The sequence below is a fragment of the Hakea prostrata genome, chromosome 1, assembly GCF_041222555.1.
Source record: "Hakea prostrata isolate BN-2017 chromosome 1, UWA_Hpros_2, whole genome shotgun sequence".
Taxonomy (NCBI): Eukaryota; Viridiplantae; Streptophyta; class Magnoliopsida; order Proteales; family Proteaceae; genus Hakea; species Hakea prostrata.
The window spans coordinates 43332529-43356743 of NC_142600.1; the positions used below are offsets into that span (position 1 = coordinate 43332529).

General features: G+C 39.7%; 1 protein-coding gene across 2 annotated transcripts; it reads left to right on the forward strand.

Annotated features, from left to right (window-relative positions):
* Positions 1 to 689: 689 nt before the first annotated feature.
* Positions 690 to 23242, forward strand: LOC149029004 (uncharacterized). 2 transcript variants are annotated; one of them, XM_089139984.1, is made up of 9 exons: positions 690 to 1007; positions 1436 to 2199; positions 2378 to 2566; positions 2707 to 2815; positions 2919 to 2977; positions 3091 to 3265; positions 3347 to 3420; positions 20975 to 21431; positions 22483 to 23241. In XM_089139984.1, the coding sequence occupies exons 1-9, from the start codon at positions 875 to 877 to the stop codon at positions 22593 to 22595; spliced, it is 2073 nt and encodes a 690-aa protein (XP_088996110.1). In that variant the 5' UTR covers positions 690 to 874; the 3' UTR covers positions 22596 to 23241. The 2 variants fall into 2 exon arrangements, with proteins under 2 accessions (XP_088996110.1, XP_088996119.1); XM_089139993.1 differs by lacking the exon at positions 690 to 1007 and adding an exon at positions 1040 to 1181 and having other exon boundaries at positions 22483 to 23242.
* Positions 23243 to 24215: the final 973 nt, after the last annotated feature.

Genomic DNA, 24215 nt, shown 5'->3' on the forward strand with positions numbered 1-24215 from the left:
TTAAGATCCTAATGAAATTGTGATCAACTAATCAATAGAAATTAATATTAATAGAGATAAAACAAGTAAATCTAATTAATAGAGACAAAATAAGTAAATATAAGAAGAGGAGTGAATAATGAAATGAAAAACTGAAATAAGGAATTAGGGATGAAGTAAAGGTAAAGTGTTTTAGTTGTAAAATTACAATTTTATATCCTTTAATTTGGTACGGTACCAATTTGGTACGGTTTCGATACATATCGACAGTATGAGTACCTAAAATTGAAACCGTACAGAAGAAATTCCGTTTCCGTACATACTGTACCAAATTTTGAATGGTATGATACATTACGGTTTTAGACGGTACGGTTTGATAAAGTTAAACAGTTTCGATATGCAATGGACACCCTTACTCACTTAGTAATGCTTCCATTCTTTTCAACCCCCTTTTGCACCTATTGGTCTTTTACTCTTAGACTTCCCAAGGCTTGTCTCTGTCTTAATTACGTTTGTTTTCACCCAGAAAATAAAAAAATAAAAAAAAAAAATTTATGGCGGTTGAAAATAAACAGTTTTGCTTGACAGTTTTATTAGAATTTGTTGCTTCGTCCCCGGGATAAACAAAAGATTCCGTTAGAAAGTGTTCGCACCGTCCGATCTTGATATCGAAATAATTTTTTTTGGTCAGACATGTCCAAATAACCTGCGTTTGCTTTACAGTGAACCCTGTTTTTATCAAGCTATCAGACATGGGTTGCAGGGGCTACTCGTGAGTTGAACTCTGAACCTTCTTTCGCTCGCTCTTGTAAATTTGGAAATTTTCTCAAATCATAGGTTAAAGACACACAGAACACCGAGTTCCCTACTCGATTTCCAAATATTGAAGGTCACAATGGCGTCGATTAAGCATGAACCTCCGGAAGCAGTAGAACCAGAATCCAAGAGGGCTAGGCTCAACGTCCCTACTTCTTCTTCATCGGAAGGAAAGAAGCGTGTGGTTCTCAATCCTGCTGATTGCAATTTAGGTACTTTTTGTTCTTTGCTTCTTCCGTTCTTTTCCAGGTTTTCTTTTTCATCTTTAGACTTGAATTTATCTATATCTGGTTTTTCTTTGTATTGCTCCTTTCATTCAGCTTATGCCCAGGAGCTTGTCTATCCAGTCATTTGCATAGTAGGGTTTTGAACGCCCATGTTATTAGGTATCTTCATCAATCATTTCATATTGAAAACCCAATGCTAATATATGAACCTAGTACAATTTTAACTGTGTTTATTTTGATTGAGCATTTTCAACTGCACGCGACGTTGGTAAGAAGAGCGGGTATTCTTGTTGTCGTGTGGACTGTCAATAGGTTCTTGGTTTATGTTATTATATGAAGATAATAATCAATGCCACTTAACTTAGCCCTCAGCATTCTGAGTATGTTGCTTTAAAATGTTGATCTTTCACCAGATTTCGATATTGAAGGAAACGGTCTTGAAGGTCGTGCGCTTCATGAGCAAGGGTTTGCTTATTGCTGGTCTGGAGCTCGTGCTAATCTGGGTATTACTGGAGGAAAGTATTGTTTTGGCTGCAAAGTTATTTCTGCACAACCTGTTGATATGGAGGACACTCCCCCTGATCAGAAGCATGTTTGTCGTGTCGGAATTTCGAGGGGAGATGATGCTGTGGGGAACCTTGGGGAGACTGTACACAGTTATGGGTTTGGAGGAACAGGAAAATTCTCAAATGCTGGAAAGTTTACAGATTATGGTTCAAAGTTTGGTGTTGGTGACACGATTATTTGTGCCGTAAACCTTGATAACCTGCCATTGGCTTTCATTGGCTTCTCAAAAAATGAGCAATGGTTGGGCACTGCCATGCAATTTGATGCTGGCCCAAAAGGTCTAGCAGTGGTGAATTCTCCAGTTAGAAATTTAGAATGGAACTCTGCTCTGTTCCCTCATGTTCTACTGAAAAATGTTGTTGTTCAGCTGCAATTCAGCACGGAAGATGGCCTTCTTCCTCTAGAAGGTTTTAAACCTTGGGCTTCTGCACTTGAAGATGGAAATGCAATAATGGGACCCAGATTTTCTAGCCCCAAGGATTGTGAAGTGTTGATGATGGTTGGATTGCCTGCTTCTGGAAAGACTACATGGGCAGAGAAATGGGTGAAGGAACATCCTGAAAAACGCTATATTGTGCTTGGGACTAATCTGGCTTTAGAACAAATGAAGGTTTGTGCTCCCAAAGCTTTCTCTTTTCTCTATGTTACAGCGTGCATAATTAATGCAAATTTTAGCATCCAAAATTGTTTCAAAATTTTTTTGGTTGTTGTGTGTGTGTGTGAATGCATGTAGGCATGAGTCTGCTTTGTCATAGATTGATACCATAACCTGTCCTTGCTTGGAGCAGGTACCAGGGCTTTTGCGTAAACAAAATTATGGTGAACGTTTTGAGCGCTTAATGGACAGAGCTACAGGGATTTTTAATACCCTTATATGCAGAGCTGCCAAGACACCTCGAAATTACATTCTTGATCAGACAAATGTTTATAAGAGTGCTCGTAAACGAAAGCTGAAGCCTTTTGTGAACTATCAAAAGGTACTATATACAAAATTCTTGCCACTGTTTTTGTACTGTTAAGTTTTTTAGTGTTCATTTTGTGCATGACTGAAGATTTTGGTCAACCCCTTCTTTTATTTTTTTATTTTTTATTTTATTAACATACTGCTTGAAACCAGATAGCAGTTGTGATCTTCCCAAGACAAGAAGAGCTGAAGTTCCGGGCAGAAAAACGATTTAAAGAGATGGGAAAAGAGGTACCTGCAGAAGCAGTAAATGAGATGTTAGGTATCTGTCTATAGGCTTCTAAGTGGGTTGCCGTTTGCTTTTTAAGGTGCTTGTAGTTTGATAAGCTGTGATCTTACTTTAGCATGTTTTCTAAATCTGTCAGCTAATTATGTGTTGCCTAGGAGCAAGGATATGCCTGGTTCTGATGAGTTGTTTGATCAGGTAATATAAGAGTGTGAATCTCCATTTTCTATATTTATTATAGTTTGGCATCCTCCTCTCCCCTTTGTTTTTTTTAACCTCTTTTTCTGTTAATAGTTAGTCCATCTTTGCAGGTTATGTTTCCAGAACTCAACAGGACTGAGTCACAGAGACAGTTGGACGAAATGAAGCATGCATTGAGAGCTGGATCCCTTTCAGATTCGAGGAGTGTCCTATCTTTGAATTCGTGCGGAAATTCTGTCCATTCAAATTCTAGTCCTTCAATGTTTAGCAAGGAAGCTTTACCAGGTTAGATTTTTAGGTTTTCATTGGTTATGAACAGTTTCACCTTTTGCAATTTTCTAATATTTTACAATGCCCTGTATCCAGCCTCTGGAGGGTGTCAGCGGTATTCTAATTTACCTTTACCTCAACCAAGCTATGATAATTTAAGGCCTAGAGAGGTATGTGATGTCCATAGTATTTGCTTTAAGTTTTCTATCAGTTCACATATATTCCTTCTATGAAATTGGTGACTTGAAATGCAGGTTTTGTATTTTTCCGTCTAGATCGACTATACTTGTTGCGGCTATTTTAAAATTTTCTTTTCTCTTTTTCCTCTTGAGATTGGGATGGAGTGTTGATTAATCAAAAAGAAGAATCTACTTCGACCAATATGCCCTTAGGTGGCACGGCCATACATAACATAGAAATCACACTCAGAAAGGCTAGACAATTAGCTGGAGCAGCGGGTTCATCCTGAATTTGCAGTAGAACTGATTTATAAATGTCGTAAATTGATAGATAATTGCTCTGAGAAAGCTGATTTATTCACTGCCCTAGTGGGGGAATTTATAGGTTAAAAAAGGGGTAAAAATAAATTCAGAGGAGTACATGATGTAACCAGGATTGGCAACCATAGGGCAGTGCATAATTTGGGCCCAAAGCAACCCACAAGCATGCGGCACCAAGGGCTGGCCGAACCACTTGGGGGTAATTTGGTCATTTTACTGCCCCCTTTAGCCAAAGTGGTCTATTTAGATTCACTATAATTCTCGGAGTTGGAATCTACTTTTTGTTTTACAATTGAGTTAGTGGTTCGAGTCCTAATATGTTTAGGAGCCCTAGTTAAAATTCTATTATGAATTGGATTCCTTATAAGAATTGGTAAGTTTACTTCAAGTCTCTTGTTCAGAAGTTCTAATTAGAATTCCTCTTCTAGTTGCTTAAGTAGAGTATTAGTTTAAGTTAGAATTCTATTTCAAATTGAACACCTAAGTAGTCTTTTATTTGTTTATTGAGTCCTATTTTAAATTTCCTTCACGTAAGAGGCTATGAATAAAGCCTTACTAAGCTGTACAGATTCAGACTTGAGTAATTGAATGAAAAACTGTTTTGAAGGAAGAGTTGGAGTCATGGGTTTCTAGGAGGAATCCCATGGCTGTGTGTTAGTTAATTTCTGCAATTTCCAGCATCCTCCTCTCATCTTCAAGCTTGTGGTAGCATTCATTCTTCAAATATTTTGCAGTTCAAGTCTCCTACAGCAAGTAAGTGCATCCCCAGCCCCTTTCCCTATCCCTTTCCACCCTCCCAGCCCTTGCGCAGCCTTCCCCCTTTCTCCCTCCAGCTTGCGGCACCCTCCCCCATCTCTAGCTAATTTCCATGCAGGCCTTTCCCCCTCCCTCTAGAACCCTACTATTGTTACCCCTGCCCATGCTATACCCTTCCCCTCGATTCCCCAGCCCCATGGTTCAAGATCTCGCTCTCAAGGGCAATCTCACCCTTGCGAGAAACCAAGATATCGCTTAAGTTGGTGAGATCTTGGGCGAGATCTGGTGATTTTCAAGGTCCAGCTTGAGTGAACCTAAGGGCCCATCTCGGGGGTTTTAAAGGTCAGGTTGGGCTCAAAGCTTGTATTAAGCCTATTTTAGGTCTTTTGAACACACTGGTGACCTTATATTTGTGAGAAAACAATCCTATGTATGAGTTCTAATTCGACCCCAAGTTTGAAATTGAAACGTTGTAAGAATGAACATGCAATTATAAAACGTGAAATATAGTAGGACACATAAATGAAAGCAAGTGATGAAATAGATCAAATAACTTGTATTGTTCAAAATTTCATCCATATAGGTACAATACAACGTTATCATTCTTGACTCTCGAGAATACAGTACTACAACTACAACATCATCATTCTCGACTCTTGATAATACATTAGTACAACCATCATAAGTTCATAAAAGACCTACTCCACTTAAAGTTGATCGTATGTTTAATCCAAACTCAAAGGACCTACCCTAGAACATAGTATTTGAAAAAAAGCAAATATGAGGGAAAATTTCACCTTAGTTGAAAAACTCCTTCAAATGGCCTTGATTGAAGTTGTTTTCTTGGTGTAGATGTGCTAAACCTTGCTTAGGAGTGTTTCATGTGAAGATCTGGTAAGAATCAGGTGAAAAATCCAGCCAAAATCTAAGTTGGAGCTCATTGGTGAGATGGGAGACGAGAGGAGTGAGACAAGGTCAAGACAAGATTGAATCTTGACTTGTCTCACTTGAGTTATGTAAGACACAAACTTGGTTGGACTGATTTCTCGGGTTGCCCGAGATCTCGGTCGAGTTTTTTTCTAACTTTCTAGGACTTGCCTGGGATCTCATCTCGCCAGGCTGAAATAGAGAGATCTCGAGCGACTTTAAGAAGGAATTTTGCAAGTCTTAGTTTAAAAAGGGATTTTGCAAGTCTCTTGTTATTCTTGTAAGAGGCTATAAATGTAGCCCCACTCAGCTTTAGAGATTCAAACTTTATTAGTTGAATGAAAAACAGATTTGAAGGAAGAGTTGGAATCATGGGTTCCAAGGAGGAATCACACGGATGTGTGTTAGTTAAATTTTGCGTTTTCCGGCATCCCCCTCTCATCTTCAAGCCTGTGGCAGCATTGATTCTTCAAGTTTTCTGCAGTGCAAGTTTCCTACAGCAAGTAAATGCAGCCCCAGCACCTTTCCCTATCTCTTTCCACCCTCCGAGCCCTTGCACAACCTTTCCCCTTTCTCCCTCCAGCTTGCAGCTCCCTCCCCTATCCCCACACCTGATTTCCTTCCATTCGCAGCCCCTACCCCCATAGTTTTCAAGCCATTGCCTATGCGTCGCCTAGGAGTCTTGGCCCTTCTTTGGGTTAAGGCAATCCATGAAGCTCTTCCCTGGTTCTAGATTCTCCAATCTTATAGAAATGGATGAATTTCTTGATCTCATTCCTTTTCTGAGCCAAAGGCCCTTTCTTCTCCACCCACAATCAACCTTACCCACCCCTCTGCTTTTTCTCCTGTGTGCTGTTTGACAAATGAGGGAGCCGTTTAGGAGTTGTTAGGATCCACTGACCACCCCACGAAAAGCAGCTTTTCTTGGTGTCTCCTTGTCGCGGTGGTTTATGTTGCCCTCTATCACCTCGCGTCTCCTTATCGCCTTGAAAACTGTGCATACCCCATCGCAGGCCCTTCTCCCTCTCTCTAGAACCCTTTTTTGGTTACTCCTCCCCAACCTAGACCCTTTCCGTCCTCTTCTCTGACTTGCGGTATCCTAGAAACCTAGGAATTCTTAAATTTTTTTAAAACCCTAAGCCCTACTTTAGGTTTTCCATACATAAATTCACCCCCCAATCACATATTGTGTTTAGGCTCACATTCCCTACTCCTAGCCTACACTCGACCTTTACCCTTACCGTAACTCCAGCTTGAAGGATAACTCTACAAATTGTATTTCTGATAAACCAGAATTATCTTCTTCAAGTTTCAGACCTAGAATTGGGCAGGCCAAACCCTAAACCCCATCCCCAATTATCCCTAAACTTCCGCTCTCAGGTTTGTAACTCAAACTCAAACCAACCCTAGCTGCAGGGTATTGGTGCGTTGTTAGCTGCTTTCCGCTGTACATTGACCTAGAACAGCAGGGTTTTCAACCCTAAGTTGCCAGCTGATTCTTAGAAAAGATCCTATTAGTGACCCAATATTCCAGGGTTACATCAGTTGCTATCAGAGCATGGAAGAATTAGCTGTAACTAGAGCTCTAGAGAGCCTATAGAAAACCCAGGTAGACATACTATTGCAACTATAGGGCTAGGCTTAAGTACAAGGTGCATCCACCAGAGTAAGCTCATCTAGAACGACCACGCAAAGAAGACACCCTACACATTCCACCATCCCAAGGGTTAATTCACAAATCTATATTCCCGAGGAGAAACCAGTGGTAGACATAGAGAGATGAAACTGATAGAGACTAGGTTCACGGGGATGATAGAGGCAGGAATGACTGGAATGGCCACATTAGAATCCCGATATGACAATCCCATGTTTGATAGGTATGACACCTGAAGAAAGGCCACCTCCAGACCTAAATAGACTCTTACCACCATAGAAGAACACATTAGATCATACTTCAATGGAGGATAGGACCAATGAAGAGCACATTAGACCATCACAAAGTCAAGCTTGAACTCAAGGAATTCAATGGATCCCTTGATCCTCAGCTATTCTACGATTGGAAGGCTGCCCTAGATGACTATTTTGACTGATAATTTGTTTTAAGATAGGAAGATGAGATTGGCTAGAGCTAAACTTGGTTTTGCTAGAGACTGGTGGACACTATGGAGCTAGAGTTGTACTAAAAGGGTAGAGAACTCACCATTTGGAACCAGATGAGGAGAGAACTGATAGATAGGTACCTACTACAGTACTACAAAACCAGACTGCTGGAGCAATTCTACACACCAAAGCAAGGTAATAAGTTTGTTGCAGATTACATTCAGTATGATTCCTTGGCATGTAGGATCAGTGCTAGGGGAAGCAAGCTTGAGACCATGATTAGTTTCAAGCTTGGCTTGAAACATGATATCCAAATGGCCTTTAGGAGGTATTGATGTACTAGACCTTCTATTTGCTTGACAAGGCCCTAAGGGCCGAAACACTATTGGCCTAGAAAAAGCAAACCAGTCAGGACTAGAGGAAAGACCCCTCCTACTCCAAATCACCTCCATACACCACCACCACTCCTATAGTTCCACCCCAAGGAAACCCTCCACTTAGAGGCGAAGTTAGAAGAGGCTTCCCCAACCCAAAAAATTATGGAGAGTGTTACTATTGCCATGTGAATGGCCACTTTGCTAGAGATTGGTCCTTGAAGAAGGGGATTACTGTATTTGACCCTAATTAGCAAGTCACTAAAGAAGAAGTAATTTATCTACCACTAGAAGCAGACCTTAAGAATGAGTGTGGTGAAGAGTGCATGGATCCAGACCGAGAGGACTGGAATTGTATTTTCCACAGTAGAATGAAAGTTGGCAAGTTCCTGGTCCAAACAGTCGTAAACAGGTTGTTGGTGCAGATTTTGCCGTGATCTCTAGGCCGTGAATCAAGCACCAAACCTTTCAAATATGGATTGATCTGAAATGATTTAGATTGAGATGAATGGAACTCTCGCTTCCTGTAAAACAATGAACTCGTTAGAAACGGAGCCGATCGTCTTGATTGGCGTCGCGTCTCCAACGATCTTGTCAGACGATGGTTCAGGTAGGGTTTCAGAGCTCCTTCAGAGCTTCTGAAGAACTTTAATGGAGGTAGACAGGAATTGAACTGGAGTTTTAGTGATTTTGAATGCGTTACCTTTTGAGTGAGCACGTCGTCCCCTTATATAGATTTCCCTCCGTGATCTCCTTTTAACTGTGATCGTCAGATCATAATAGCAAATTGGATGGCCATGATCAGACCTTTATTTGACTTTTTGGCGGACCCATTGATGGCTTTGCTTTGTCAGTTTAAACCAGTCGAATCAACTTAAAACCGGAGCGAACCGGCCTGAACCGGAATTGGGATAATCACAACACAAAACTCTGAATCCAGAATCAAGGTGATGGAGATAAATGGCAATAACGCCAGAGCTAGCATCATACGGACGTTCAGAAGGTTCAGGAACCCATATCTTGGCGTCAGAAGGAAATTGGTAATCTTGACAGTAAGAGGGCAAATGAGACTTCTTTACTGTGGTTGGATACCATTCAGGTCCAGCATATTTGGGATCCAACTTCTCTTTGGTGGTGTCCAGAGGAACGTAAGGAGTAATTTCTTCATCCTGAGCATAGGGAGCAAGAATCCAGTCTAATGGAGCCTGTTCAGAAGAAAAAGCACTCAGGGTTTTGTCCAAGTTAACATCTGAGGAAGTGTTGACTTGTTCAGAGGTACTGGGGGCTGAGGGGTTGGTAGATGGATCCATGGAGAAGGAAAGCAACGATGAAGGTTCAGGAAATGAAAATAAAACACATGAGGAATAATGGAGGAGTTGCAGAAGATTGCAGTTTGAGTTCGAAGAAGAAAAGTAGGTTATGGCCGAAAATTGGAGGGAAATATACGATGATTCAGATCGACGGCTGTAACTGTTTGTCATCGACGCTTGGGGTTAATCGGTGGATTTGGAAGCATTGCGACCAGACACGTGGATGGGATAAAAAGAAGATTAAGGAAAGTATTATAATTGTGCGATGGAGAGTAAATAATATTGTATGATCAACCGACGGGAAAGAAGATAACGTCAAAGAGGCTGAAAAGGTGCGTTAATGAGGGGATAAAAAAGGTCTGACAAATAAAGATTTTTGGCTGATCCTCGAGGTGATTTGGGGGCTGAGCACAGTGTTTGATGATTACAAAGAATGGTTCTACTTCCAAGAGGGATTATAGTTCATTCTTTTAAAAGGATCAAGATCAGCGTTCAGATTTATGATGACCTGAGAATCCAAAATTGCAACTTTGGAAATTATGATTTCTGGAAGGAATATGAAACGTTGATGGATCAAGATTTTGCCACGTGGAAAGAAAAGTGGAGATTTAATGAAGAAGATTAAGCGCATGGAGGAAAGCAGTTAAGATTTAAAAAGTCAAATACAGAGGGAACGGTTCGATTGAATCCCAGTATCTATTGATTGATCTCTCCAGCTAAGTTGAATTGGACAATACTGATGAGCTCAGAATTATGATTAGCTCGACAAAGCTATAGATTGATCTCAGAATTTCTGATGAATTCTCTCAACTGAAGGATGAATTCAGCGTCCAAATAATCCCTCAACTGGAGATGAGCTTAAGTACTGAAGAATTCTCGTAACCAATACAAGATGCAAAATATTCTACAGTCATTTGGAAAAGGGATTCAAACCTCCTGACTAGAGTCTCATACAAGTTCAACCTGATCAGCAGGCTTGGGGGCTTGTGTTGTGACTAAAATATCCCAATTTTGGTTCAGGCTGGTTCGCTCCGGTTTTAAGTCGATTCGACTAGTTTAAACTGACAAAGCAAAGCCATCAATGGGTTCCACCCAAAAGTCAAATAAAGGTCTAATCATGGCCATCCAATTTGCTATTATGATCTGACGATCACAGTTAAAAGGAGATCAGGTGGGAAATCTATATAAGGGGACGACGTGCTCACTCAAAAGGTAACACATTCAAAATCACTAAAACTCTCATTCAATTCTTGTCTACCTCCATTAAAGTTCTTCAAAAGCTCTGAAACCCTACCTGAACCATCGTCTGACAAGATTGTTGGGGACGCGACGCTGATCAAGACGATCGGCTCCGTATCTAATGAGTTCACTATTTTACAAGAAGCGAGAGTTCCATTCAGCTCAATCTAAATCATTTCAGATCAATCCAGATCTGAAAGGTTCGGTGCTTGATTCACGGCCTAGAGATCATGGCGAAATCTGCACCAACACAAGTGTAGTAGTGTCAATGTGGTGTTAAAGAACTTCAGCGTAAGAGCATGGCTCAAGACCAAAAAGCATCCCCAACCGTACCAGGTCTCCCTCCTCAACAGTGCCAGACTTTAGGTGAATTCTAGATGCCTAGTGCCAATAAGTCTACATTCCTACTTAGAAGAAATATGGTCTGATGTGTGGTCCGCATGAAGCTCACTGACATCATCCTTAAATGTCCTTTGCTATACAACAACAATGTCACCATCACCAGCAGGGAGATTAAGTGCATGTTTGAGCATAGAAGTCAGAAATTTGTTTTCCTGCCCCTCAACTTTCCAGAAGAAGCCAAGAAAAAGGCCTTCAGAACCAACCAGAAGAATGCCAGCACAGACCAGCATCTCCTAGTGGTTCCACCTAAGATAGAAAAGGGGAAGATCATCAAGGACTTCAAAAGCATCAACTTAGGTCAAAGAGATTCTAGCCATTCATTGGGGATGAATTTTTCAAGAAGGGGAGAGCTGATGTAACCAGGATTGGCAACTATAGGGTAGTGCATAATTTGGTCTAAAATTAGTCCACAAGCATCCGACACCAAGGCTGGCCGAACCACATGGCTGGTAATTTGGTCATTTTACCACCCCCTTGAAGCCTGGATGGTCTAGTTAGAGTCACTATAACTATAGGAGTTGGGATCTACTTTTTGTTATTCAATTGACTCAGTGGTTAGAGCCCTGATATGTGTAGGAGTCCTAGTTGGGATTCTATTCGTAATTGGATTGCATATTAGAATAGGAAGTTTACCTTTGCAGGTCTCTTGTTTAGGAGTTCTAATTAGATTTTCTCTTTTAGTTGCTTAAGTTGAGTCTTAGTTTAATAAGGAATTCAATTTGATAAGTAGTCTTTTATTTGTTTATTCAGTCCTACTTTAAATTTCCTTCTTGTGAGAGGCTATAAATGTAGCCCCACTTAGCTTGTAAAGTTTCAGACTTGATTAATTGAATGAAAAACAGTTTTGAAGGAAGAGTTGGAGTCATGGGTTCCTTAGAGGGGTCCTATCGCTGGGTGCTAGTTAAGTTCTGCAATTTTCCAGCATCCCCCTCTCGTCTTCAAGCCTGTGGGACAATAATTCTTCAAGTTTTCTGCAGTTCAAATCTCCTACAGCATGTAAGTGCAATCCCAGCCCTTTTCCCTATCCCGTTCTGCCCTCCCAGCCCTTGCACAACGTTTCCCCTTTCTCCTTCCAGCTTGCGGCACCCTCCATCCCCAAACCTTGATTTCCCTTTATTCCCTGCCGCTGCCCCATCGCTGGCCTTTCCCTCTCCCTCTAGAACCCTATGGTTGTTACCACTCCCACCTTCCCTCCCTTCCCCAGTGGCTGTTCTCCCATTCTCCTCTGCTTCTTCTACTCTTTTACTTGCGGCAGCCTAGAAAGCCAGGGATTCTTTGAAGTCTTTAAAACCCTAAACCCTAGTTTAGGTTTTTGATCCATAAACCCCCTCCTCAGTTGCATACTGTCTTAGGATCACCATTCCCTTACCCTACCGTACATCAGACCTTAACCCTAACCCCTAACCCTAGCTTGAAGAATAATTCTGCAAATTAAATTCTGATAGACCAGAATTATTTTCTTCAATTTTCAGACCTAAAACTTGCCTGGCTGAACCATAAACCCTGTCCCTAATTAACCCTAGACTTCCTTACTCCTAGCTCTAAGGTTTGGAACTCAAACCAACCCTAGCCACAGGGTATTTGGTGCATTGTTAGTTGCTGTCCACTGTATTTTGACCTAGAACAGCTGGGTTTTAAACTCTAAATTGCCTTCTGGTTCTTAGAAAAGATCCTATAACTGGCCCTCTATTCCAGGGTTACATTAACAAAAGTCTGAATAGAAAAACAATTAGGAAAGATAATCAAATAAAAAACATAATAAAAAAAGGACTTAAAAAGAGGAGTGCTATTCCAGAACTCCCCCTAAAGTTGGGGCATAGATATCACCCTTGCCGAACTCGGTTAAAATAGAATGTAACATTCGTCCAGGTAAACCTGCGGTGAAGACATCTGCTACTTGTCTTCAGGCTTCACAAATGGCACATAGATTATGCATTTTTCCAACTTTCTCTTATAAAATGCCTGTCAATCTCCACATACGTTGTCCTATCATGTTGCATTGGATATGCATGTGGCATTGGATTATAGACAATGCTTATAGCAGCTTTCTTGTCACAAAGAGCATCATGTTAAGGGGCACCGGCACACCTCAACATTCTAGTAGACCACGTGACCGTAACAATACTCAAACCCCTTGGACCATAGCTCGAAATTCTACTTTAGCAATGGATCTTGCGACAACATTTTGGTTCTTGCCTCACCAAGTATTCAGATTCCTCTACCAACAAAAGTACAGTATCCTGAGTGGATATCCGACCGTGTGAACCTCCCAGTCTATATTAATGTAAGTGTCAATTTGAAGGTGATCATGTGGGGATTGGAGAACACCTTTGCATGGAGCTGATTTTAGATGATGAAGAATTTGGAAGACGCTTACATTGATTGGTCATGCATGAACCGACTCACAATACTAACAGCAGCAGTGTCTGGTTGTGTATGAGATCAATGGATTAGCTTTCCTACCAGTCGTTGATAATGATGTTTATCGACATCTTCCCCTGCTATGTCCTTATGTCCGGTAATAGCTTTCAAAGTAGTGTCACTCGGGCAAAGAAGGGGTAGAAATATACCTTTAGATAAATGAGCAATTTTTTTTTTTTGGTAATGGATAAATGAGCAATTTCAATCCCTAGAAAGTACCTTAGTCTACTCAGATCTTTTATTCCAAATTGATGATTGAGGAATTTTTCAATTTTAGTATTTCTCCACCATCATGTTTTGTCACAACTATATCATCAATAGAGACAATTAGAATGGTAACCTGGACCTATTCTTTTGATGAAGAGGGTGTGATCAACATTCCCCACCCGTAGAGATTGCTTTATTCCATATAGTGCATGTTGGAGTATACAAACTTTTTCTTCGGTCTTGTCATTAGAGAAACTAGGAGAAATTTCTGTGGACTTTTTCTTTTAGTTCTCCATGTAAGAAGGCATTTTTTACATCTAACTATTCAAAGATCTCATCCTAAGTTAACAACACATGCAAGTAATACTCTGACGGTGTTTAGTATTACAATAGGTGCAAATCTCTCCTGATAGTCAATCCCAAAGGTCTAGGTGAATCCTTCAGCAACCGGTTTGGCCTTATGTTGATATATAGAAACATCACTATTTTGCTTTACTACAAACATCTACTTGTAACCAAGTCTCTTGCAGAGAGGAAGAATGAAAGGCTCCCAAGTCTCCTTTTTGTCAAGTGCTTTCATTTCTTCCAACATCGCTACCTTTCACTTAGGTTCTGCATAATCCTTTTGCCACATCTATGAGATAGGTATTGAAGAAAGAGAAGGACGCAAAACTGCGACAGGAAGGTAAAAGAGAGTCAAGAGAGAAATTCCCATGTGTGGAAAAAGACCTTCTTGAACTACAAAACAGAAATAGAAACTAACCATCTTCTAACAAGCACCTAACCATATAAGGAAACAAGTATCACCTAATCCTGACTATTAGCCTGCCATTTTTTAAGGAATTCTAAAGCAGCTAACACTCCCCCCGATGCTCATAAATATTACTAATTTAAAAGAAAAGACCTAATACCCTAAGTTAAATTAAACCAATTAATAATCCAAATGACTCAACTCTCAAGCGACATTTGCCATCTCCTAATACTTGACTATGTACTTGATTGAGCAACAGCTGTCTGTTTCTTCCTTTTTCAAGACCTAAGATCTTCACCAACCAGAATGCAATACTGCACGGTTGATCTTGTGTCCACCACTGACCTAGCCAGTTTGCGTATTGTTAATTTGAGAAAGAATAGGGTGAGCAATGAGAGAGAGGAAAGGATGGAAGCCACGACTTAGTTGTGGAGGCTCTGATATTTCTTATGAGCACTCCTCAAAGTAACTTTACTATTTATAGGTTAATTTACAAGTCTATTCTATATAGGAAAGCATAAACCAATTTCAATTGGTATAAAACTCTTCATTCCTACCACTATTTCCTATCGAGAGTCAGCGCCAAGCACTAACTCTCAATGGATCAATCCTTTCCTAAATTGCCCATTTTCTAACACTCCCCCTCAAGCTGGAGCATATATATTACTCATGCCCAGCTTGCTACAAATATGGGTTACCCTTGTATTCCCTAGAGCTTTGGTGAACAAATCTGCGAGTTGTTCTCCAGTCCTCACATGCTTGGGGGATATTATGCCTTGTAACTTCTCACGAACAAAGTGGCAATCTACTTCAATATGCTTGGTACGTTCATGAAAGACTGGATTTGATGCTATAAGAACCGCAGCTTGATTATCACACCATAACTTCATTGATGTGTCATCAATAATTCCTAATTCTTGGAGTAATTGTTTTATCCATACCATCTCGCATGTTACCTGTGCCATAGCACAATACTCAGATTCTGCGCTTGATCTTGCTACCACAGTTTGTTTCTTACTCTTCCATGATACAAGATTTCCTCCAATGAATGTGTAGTAGCCTGTAGTTGATCTTCTATCAATAGGTGATCCAGCCCAATCCGCATCAGAGAATCCTTCTACATTTCTATGTCCATGATTAGTGTAAAGAAGCCCTTGTCCTGGTGCTTTCTTAAGATACCTCAAAATTCGTATAACTGCATCCCAGTGTGATGTTCGTGGGGCAGACAAAAATTGACTCACAATACTGACAGGAAAGGCAATGTCAGGTCTAGTCACAGTCAAATAATTCAGCTTCCCAACAAGCCTTCTGTACTTCTCTGGATCATCAAGAATGGTTCCATCTTCTGGCATTAACTTTAAGTTACATTCCATGGGAGTGTCTATGGGTTTTGATCCCAACATTCCTGTTTCAGAAAGCAAATCCAGTAAATACTTCCGTTGAGATAAGAAGATGCCCTTTGTTGATTGGGCAATTTCAACTCCTAGAAAATACTTTAACTTGCCCAAGTCTTTGGTCTGAAATTTCTCTTGTAAATAGGTCTTTAACCTATCAATTCTTGAATTGTCATCTCCTGTAATGACAATATCATCAACATAAACTACAAGAAAGATCTTGCCTGCTTCAGAGTTTTTAAAGAATATAGAGTGATCACTTTCACAATGAGTCATCCCAAATTCTATTACAACAGTAGTGAATCGTCCAAACCATGCTCGAGGTGACTGCTTGAGACCATATAATGATTTGCGGAGGCGACAAACCTTATGCTTCTCCCCCTGAGCAACAAACCCAGGTGGTTGCTCCATATACACTTCCTCATGTAAATCTCCATGGAGGAAGGCATTCTTCACATCCAACTGAAACAAGGGCCACTTGTATGTGGCGGCAAGAGAGATTAAAATACGGATGGAAGTAAGCTTGGCAACAGGCGAAAAAGTATCAACATAATCTATGCCATAACTTGAGCATAGCCCTTGGCAACGAGACGAGCTTTCAGGCGAGCTAAAGAATCATCAGGATTAACTTTCACAGTGAATATCCACCTACAACCAATAGCTGTCTTTCCTAAGGGTAACGGCACAAGATCCCAAGTCTGATTGTCTTCTAAGGCTTATAATTCTTAGTTCATTGCACTGACCCACCCAGGATTAGACAAGGCTTCAAGAACATTCTTAGGAATAGGATAAGTCTCAATAGTAGATAGAGCAGTAGAGAACCCAGATGATAAAGTAGAATATGAAATAAAGTTAGAGATGGGATATTGAACACAAGAACGAGTACCCTTCCGAAGAGCAATGGGAATATCAAGCTTCCAAAGAGCAATGCAGCGATCGATCTTTTATGACTCGGGTTCTTGCTGTGGGTTGAAGTTCAGAAAGAGAGAGTGAGAGAGATCGATCGAGAGAGAACAGCGACTTCTCTCAGCGTCTGAGAGCAGCGATCGATTTTTTTTGTGACTCGGTTTACTGGTTTGGTTTGACTTTAAGTTGGTTCAAAGTGGTCCAACTGGTTTATTTATGTTTATAAGAATATTTTGATTCTGGTTTCTGGTTCTTTGATTCTGGTTTTTGATTTTTGATTCTGATTTTTGGGATTTGATTTAAAAATTGTTTGAATATGGGAGAAACTTCAAGTAAAAATACTATGACTGAAATTATTTCTTCATCCTCTCACCGGTTAACTAAGAAGAAATTGGAGGGTGGATCAAATTTCCACCAATGGAGGGCTATAGTTAAAATTGTTCTTACTGGACGGGGACAGATAGATCATTTGGCTAAGACTGTACCCATAGATGATGATACTTGGGCAATTGTTGATGCACGAATACTTGGGCAGATGTTTAATTCATTGGCCGATAATATTATAGATTTGGTTACTCACTTACAAACTGTGAAGGAATTATGGGAGTATTTGAATGTGTTGTATTCTGGTCAGAATAATCTAGCTAGAATCTACGAATTGTCCCAGGAATTTTATCGAGTAGATAGAAAAGGCAAAGATATTACCCAATATTTTGCAGATTTTAAAAGAATGTATGAAGAACTAAACTCTATTCTACCTATCTCCTCTGATGTCAAAACTATGCAAAATCAAAGAGAACAATTAGCTGTTATGGGTTTCTTGGGAGGTCTTGGAAAAGAGTTTGAGGCAGTAAGAGCACAGATTCTTGGTAGTGATCATGTACCCACGTTAGCTGACACATTTTCAAGAGTTCTTCGTGTTGCAAGGGAGAGTACCAATAACTCTACAGAAAATTCAGCTTTGGTAACAGTTTCTCGAGGCACTTATGGTGGACAGAATATAGGACGAACTCAAGGAAATAATACTGGAAAATATCCAGGTTCACACAACTCTACTGACAGCCCAGGACAAGTTAAGACTTGTCATCATTGTGGTCGTCCAGGACATATTCAACGATGCTGTTGGAAGCTTCATGGGAAGCCCCCACACATGGCAAATGCAATTATCACTTCTGAATCAGCGTCTACAACTACTAAAGTTCATCCTGAGGGTAAGAGTGTAAAGATGACTGTGGAAGATTATATTCGTTTCACTCAGTTTCAGGCCACTCAACCACAATCAGCCACTGCCACCCTTGTTCAGACAGGTAATGCTACTGCTTGCCTTTCAACCACATCTCACCCATGGATCACTGATTCAGGAGCTTCTGATCATATGACCAGAGCTACAGGTATATTTTCCTCTTTTGTTCCATCATCCTCTTTGGTTACACTTGCTGATGGCTCTCATATCAATGTTAAAGGAGTGGGTACAATTCAACTCACTCCATCCATTACTCTACCCTCAGTTCTTTACGTACCTAATTTGCCATTTAACCTATTATCCGTTCATAAATTTACCTCCACTAATAATTGTTTGGTGAAATTCTTTCCTGGATATTGTTTATTTCAGGATCTTACGACGAAGAAGATGCTTGGTAGAGGCCGTATGTCTGGGGGGTTGTATCTATTTGAGGGGATATCCTCTACTGCTTGTTCTAGTATTTCCATCCCCCATCAAATACATTGTTTGTTGGGGCATCCCTCTCTGGAAACCCTAAAATTGGTAGATAAAAGTTTTCATTCTCTTTCAAAGTTGGATTGTGAGTCTTGTCAATTTGGAAAACTTTATCGTGTGAGTTTTCCTCCTCGTATAAATACCAGATCAGACCACCCTTTCTCTCTAGTTCATTCTGATGTGTGGGGACCCTGTCCTGTTAGTTCTACTTCAGGTTACAGATACTTTGTTACATTTGTGGATGATTTTTCAAGAGTCACTTGGCTTTACTTAATGAAAAATCGCTCATAATTATTTGACATATTTTGCAATTTTGTTATTGAAATTCGTACTCAATTTGGTGTTCCTATTCATACTTTTCGTAGTGATAATGCCAAAGAATATTGCTCTGATACCATGTTAATTTGAGAAAGAATAGGGTGAGGAATGAGAGAGAGGAGAGGATGGAAGCCATGACTTAGTTGTGGAGGCTCTGATATTTCTTATGAGCACTCCTCAAAGTAACTTTACTATTTATAGGTTAATTTACAAGTCTATTCTATATAGGAAAGCATAAACCAATTTCAATTGGTATAAAACTCTTCATTCCTACCACTATTTCCTATCGAGAGTCAGCGCAAAGCACTAACTCTCGATGGATCAATCCTTTCCTAAATTGCCCTTTTCTAACACGTATTAAAAGCCTTCAACTCTCTTGTGACCATGATTTGCCTAAGGTAACCCATGTCTAGGAGCCTTCTTAAGATTCCTTAATATTTGTAGAACAACATTTTGATGAATTGTCAGAGTGAAGAGAAATTGACTCATAGCATTGAAAGGAAAGGTATTACCTTGTCGAGTCAGTCAAATTATTAATTTGCCAACAAAACTTTGATTCTGATCTGAATCATCAAGAGCCATTCCATCATTAGGCATAAGTTTTACATTCAGATTCATGGGAATGTCCGAAGTTTTAGATCCAAGTGTCCTTGATTCATAAAGCAAATTAATTGCCTAGCTACATTCTGACAAAAAGATCCCTTTTTTTGTCCGAGCTATTTCTACACCCAAAAAGTACATTTCTTCCCAAGTCGTCGGTCTGAAACTCTTTTGCCGCACATGAACCTTCAATTTGTCGATACCAATAGAATCATCTCCGTTAGTGGCAATATCATCCATGTACACAACGAGAAGTAATTTTTCAGCACTAAAATGGTAGCAAAACATCAAGTGATCACTTCCACAATGAATGATGCAGGCCTAGATTGAATAGGATCAATTAAGGGCTAATCTTCTAGGATCTCCATTCAGAAAGTTGGGGTTTAGGATTTTAGGAGTTTTGGGTAGTTGATTGGGGTACCTAAGAAAATATCAGTTGGATGGGAATGAAAGTTGTAGGAAACTTGGATAATGATGTATTGGGATGATCACCAAAGTTTGTGATAGTTTTGATGGTCAGATTGGTGTAGATATGAGTATGAATTAGGGAACATGAAAATAGAAAGGAAAATAAAAAGAAGTTAAGGTTGGGGAATTTAGAAGGTTAAAAGAAGAATATTGGGGATGGGGTTGATTCAACTAACTTCTGATTTGAAGAACAGGCAGTGGAATGCTCGAAGAAGACCTTGATCTTGTATAAATTTCCAGCAATAAGATGAAGAAGAGATTGCAAGAAGGGATTTTTTTTTTTTTTTTTTTTTTTTTTTTTTTTTTTTTTTTGTGGATCGGGTTGTTGTTTGTGGGGTTGGGGGTGGGGGTGGGAGTGGGGGAAGGAAAGGTGCTATGTCATTCTACCTCATTAATAGCAATAAACAAAAGTCAAAATCCAATTAATCAATTCATGGCTCAATTGAGCAGTTGCATCTAAAAATGTAGCTACATTGGGTGGCATAGTTTCAAACTCAAACTAGGAATTGGAAACCAACTCCAAAAAATAGACTTCTCATACTAAAAAGTTAAGGCGTCACCCGATCCTTAACCTATTACGTAACCTAAATCAACTAGGAAAGTGAAATTAATAAAGGAAATAGATTTAAGATAGAGCTCTAACTAAATTAAGGAAACTAAATCCTGTTGTCCTTTTTTCTATCCATATTTTAGGCCCATTAAATTGGCCAATTACAAAGTAAATGCATGGAACTAAAGGTCGGGTATATTACGATCTGATCCTAGATTATTCTTAAGGGAAGAAACCCAGTTTGGTGATTAATCTACATCAGTCGTTCTCGTGTGGATGAGACCCTGATTGTCATCAGGGTCTTGCTGCAAACCCTTTTTTTAGAAGGATTATTTGATTGCGGAGGAAATAAGAATGCTTCAGCTAAATAAGATTGTCTCCCCTCTCGAAAACATTTCATTGGTTTAATAGAAGAGGTGGATGGGTTTGTTTCATCAAAACATGGTCTGACATCTATCCTTGAATAAATTACCACCAGCAACGATTTACAGAAACTTTTCAGAGGAATGACTGATAAGTAGAGATATGAACACTATGAACACTGTGGTACCAGCTTGATTTGCAAATTGGTAACTTATGTTACACAGATATATGTGAATATTGTTCTTAAAACCCTGAGATTTGCTGCATATTATTATTTGAGACTTATTTGCAGTTAAAACTGTTTCTTGTGTCTACTCAATAATTATTTTCAGCTATATTCTTCTAGTGCAATTTAATTGTATTTGTATTTAGTTTTTGCTGAATGAAATAGTTCAGTTTTAATTTTTCTTGAATGCTGCAGGTGTATTCAACATACCCTGGGGTTGACACTCATGCAACACCTGGTGGATACCGTTCAGAATCAAGCAATTATACCAGTCCTATTCCGAGGGATGATTCTTATGGGACCCACATGAATTATGTGAGGAGTTCTCTATCTAGAGATGGTGGCAGTGATCTCATCAGTAGGGTTGATCCTTACTGTAGGCCAAACTTTGAAAGGATGGATTCATACAGACCTCACACTGATAGTCTAGATGCTTCTTTCCCATATAACAGTAGTGATCCCATTAGAAGGGTTGATCCTTACTATAGAGCAAACTTTGAAAGGATGGATTCCTACAGACCTCACACTGCTAGTGCGGAGATTTCTTTCCCATCCAACACTAGTGGATACCCTGGAGCGTCATTTTCTCCCCCTGCTTCCATGCCTGGAAGGGGGTCCACATTTCAACACGGTCCCTCTCCAATCTTCGATGGTAGGATATAATACTGTCTTATTTTCACATTCTAATCTTGACTGAGCTTTGACAATAAATTAGTTATTTCAGATTCTGTGTTATGAAACATCTGAAAGTAGTTTCAGCTGCATTGACAGAACTTGAACTGTCGTTTCTTTGCATTGTCCAACTAGGTCTGGTTCTCAAATACATTATGAACTCCTGTTTTTAACACATGCTTATATTTTATCGATCCAAATTGGATTGATTTCATGACTCTCCTTGGTACTTTCTTGCATGCTGTGATCTTGCATACTTTAGCTCAACCAAACTCTGGTTCAATTTCATTCTTTTCTTTTCTTCTCTTTTATTCTTTTTTCTTTTGTTGTTGTTGTTGTTGTTGGGGGGGGGGGGGGGGGGGGGAGTATGGTCAACTTAACATAGTTGAACCGCTTCATTGCTTAACCATGAAAACTGCATTTACTGCATAGGTAACTGTTGAAACTCCTTGTTATCTGGACTTGCAACATTAGGTCATATCTTGTACAAAGATTACTTATCATGGTTCCAAGTCATTGGTAGCTAAAGAGGTTGTGCAAAGCTGAATAGATGGCTCGATAAAGTGGGTCTCAGCTCTCTTGTTGAGTATTCCACTTTGGTAGCTCTTGAATGTGAAAAAATTAGATGGTTGCTTCTGTATCTATCAAATTAGATGATAGGGCAACCAACAGGTTGCAAAGCTGAGTAGATACATTGCTGGCTCAATTAAGTGGGTTCAGCTCTCTTATGAGTATGCCAATTTGATGCCTTTTGAATATGAAAATTTTAAACTATTACTGCTGTGACCTATCAAATTAGATGATCAATACTAAAGTTTTCACATATGCTGCTAGTTTTAGAGGGTGCAAGAAACATACAGAAAAAGTGAATGTACGATTATCTTTGAAATTGCTGCGTCTTGTATCATATTCTATGCATATCCAGTTCTAATGTTTTATGCATACAAAGTTCCATTTTTGTGCTCTTCATTTCTTTGCTGTTTAATCATTTTCCCAAGTAAGGATCATGCTGTTTAATTATTTCTTTGCAGGTTCACCATATGGAACTCCATCGCCCAGGCCACCTTCATATAGAACTCCATATCCAATTCCTGACTTGCGGCATCATGGAGTATATCCCCCTCCTGGTCCAAGGTATTACTGACTGCAGCATTGAAGACCAGATGTGCTTTAATGGTGAATATCTAAATCGAAGTGATCTTCTGAGGCAGCATGTGCAATTTTACAAGCATGGCCAGCCATTCTCAGTTAATCACAAAGCATGTTTGAAAATGGCAAGCTGAAGCAGAACATGAAATCTACTAATTTTTCACATTCTAATATTCCTTTCGGAGGTGAAGTCCGATTCAGATCTTTGGGTTCTGTTATTATGTTGCATACATAATCGGGTTCGAATCCTACAGATATAATCCATCTAAATATGCAACTCGGTGATGTGTCTGTTCCTCTGAATCACAGTTCTTGTGGCTGTTGCACAGTTAATTAATTAGAGGACTTCGATCTTTCCTAAATGGTTTTATCCTGACTCCATTGACAACAAAAATAAAAATAAAAATGTAGTAAAATCTCTCTCACACCCTCACTCTTTTCCTAAATGGTTTTATCCTAAATCTACCATGTTTGATTTGTAGAGGTAAAAGTGCGAACCCCTAGACGTAAGGGAGAAGCCTACTGGAAACCCAAACCAGAGCAGAATTACATGGCATTCCTATTCGGGGGTGACTGATAGTTTTCAGTCTTATGCTTTCCTCTGCTTGACAAATTTCCACGTATTACTGCTCCTAAGAAATGGAATATTACAGCAGTTGCTTCCCTCGTGAGTTTTGAGTACATGAAAGGCGACCTGTGTTTGATTTAAACAAAAATCTTGATATAAACAGTTTAGCCATCTTAACCTTCATATTTCTAAGCAAAGGACTTGTAGTTGGTTAAAATTCGCAAAATTGAAGCCCATACACAACCTGAGCATGCGCAGAGCTGTTGGCTGAAATGTCTTAACATTTGAACCATATTTGTATGCTTTTGGTTTTATTTGTTTGCCTAAGGCTGTGTTTGTTTGCAAAGGTGCGGCGGGGAAAAAAAATGTAAGCCTCATGTGTAGTGGGGTGAGGGAGAAAGAAAGGAATTTTGTGGAAAAATGTTAATATGTGGGTTTCATTTTTTACTTTCTTATTTTTTTACATTTTTTTACCAAATTCCACATATTTTGTTGGGGTTTTGAAAAGGCTTGACGTGGGAAAGTTGGCTTGTCACCTCACCAGACAAGTGTCCTTACATTAAGGAAACTTGTCTTTAACTTTCTCACCCTAAGCAACCAAACAAGCTATACTTTTAGGATTTAAAGAAAAAGTAGGAAAATTTTATTTTTTCAAGAATTTTCACACCCCACCTTTATTCTAACAAACAAATGCAGCCTAAGGGAATACAATATTGATTCCCTTACCACAACCGAATTTGGGCTTTTACCCTCTTTTTTTTTTTTGCGTTGGGGGAGGGGGGTTCTTGGGGGTTGGTTTTTTTTTTTTTTTTTTTTTTGGGGGGGGGGGTGTGGAACAGCTATTTCTATTGGGAACATGGTTTGATGCACAAGGCGGGGCCTTGGTGACAACTTATGAGTTAGCATCTCGATGGGGGTAGTGTGTTTATGTCTAAGCATTGTGGTTAGCTCTCATGTGTAATTGTCCTAAGTCCAATTATTACTCGTAAATAACTTTATAGCAAGGGCATGCATTGTGGGGATAGCTCAGTTGGGGAAGCGTCAGAT

Excerpts from the sequence above, each read along its gene's own strand:
- LOC149029004 (XM_089139984.1), top strand. The coding sequence starts at position 875 with ATGGCGTCGATTAAGCATGAACCTCCGGAAGCAGTAGAACCAGAATCC. Across the intron at positions 2,816-2,918 it reads AGCAGTAAATGAGATGTTAG|CTAATTATGTGTTGCCTAGG; the intron begins GTATCTGTCTAT and ends TAAATCTGTCAG. Across the intron at positions 3,266-3,346 it reads TAGCAAGGAAGCTTTACCAG|CCTCTGGAGGGTGTCAGCGG; the intron begins GTTAGATTTTTA and ends CCCTGTATCCAG.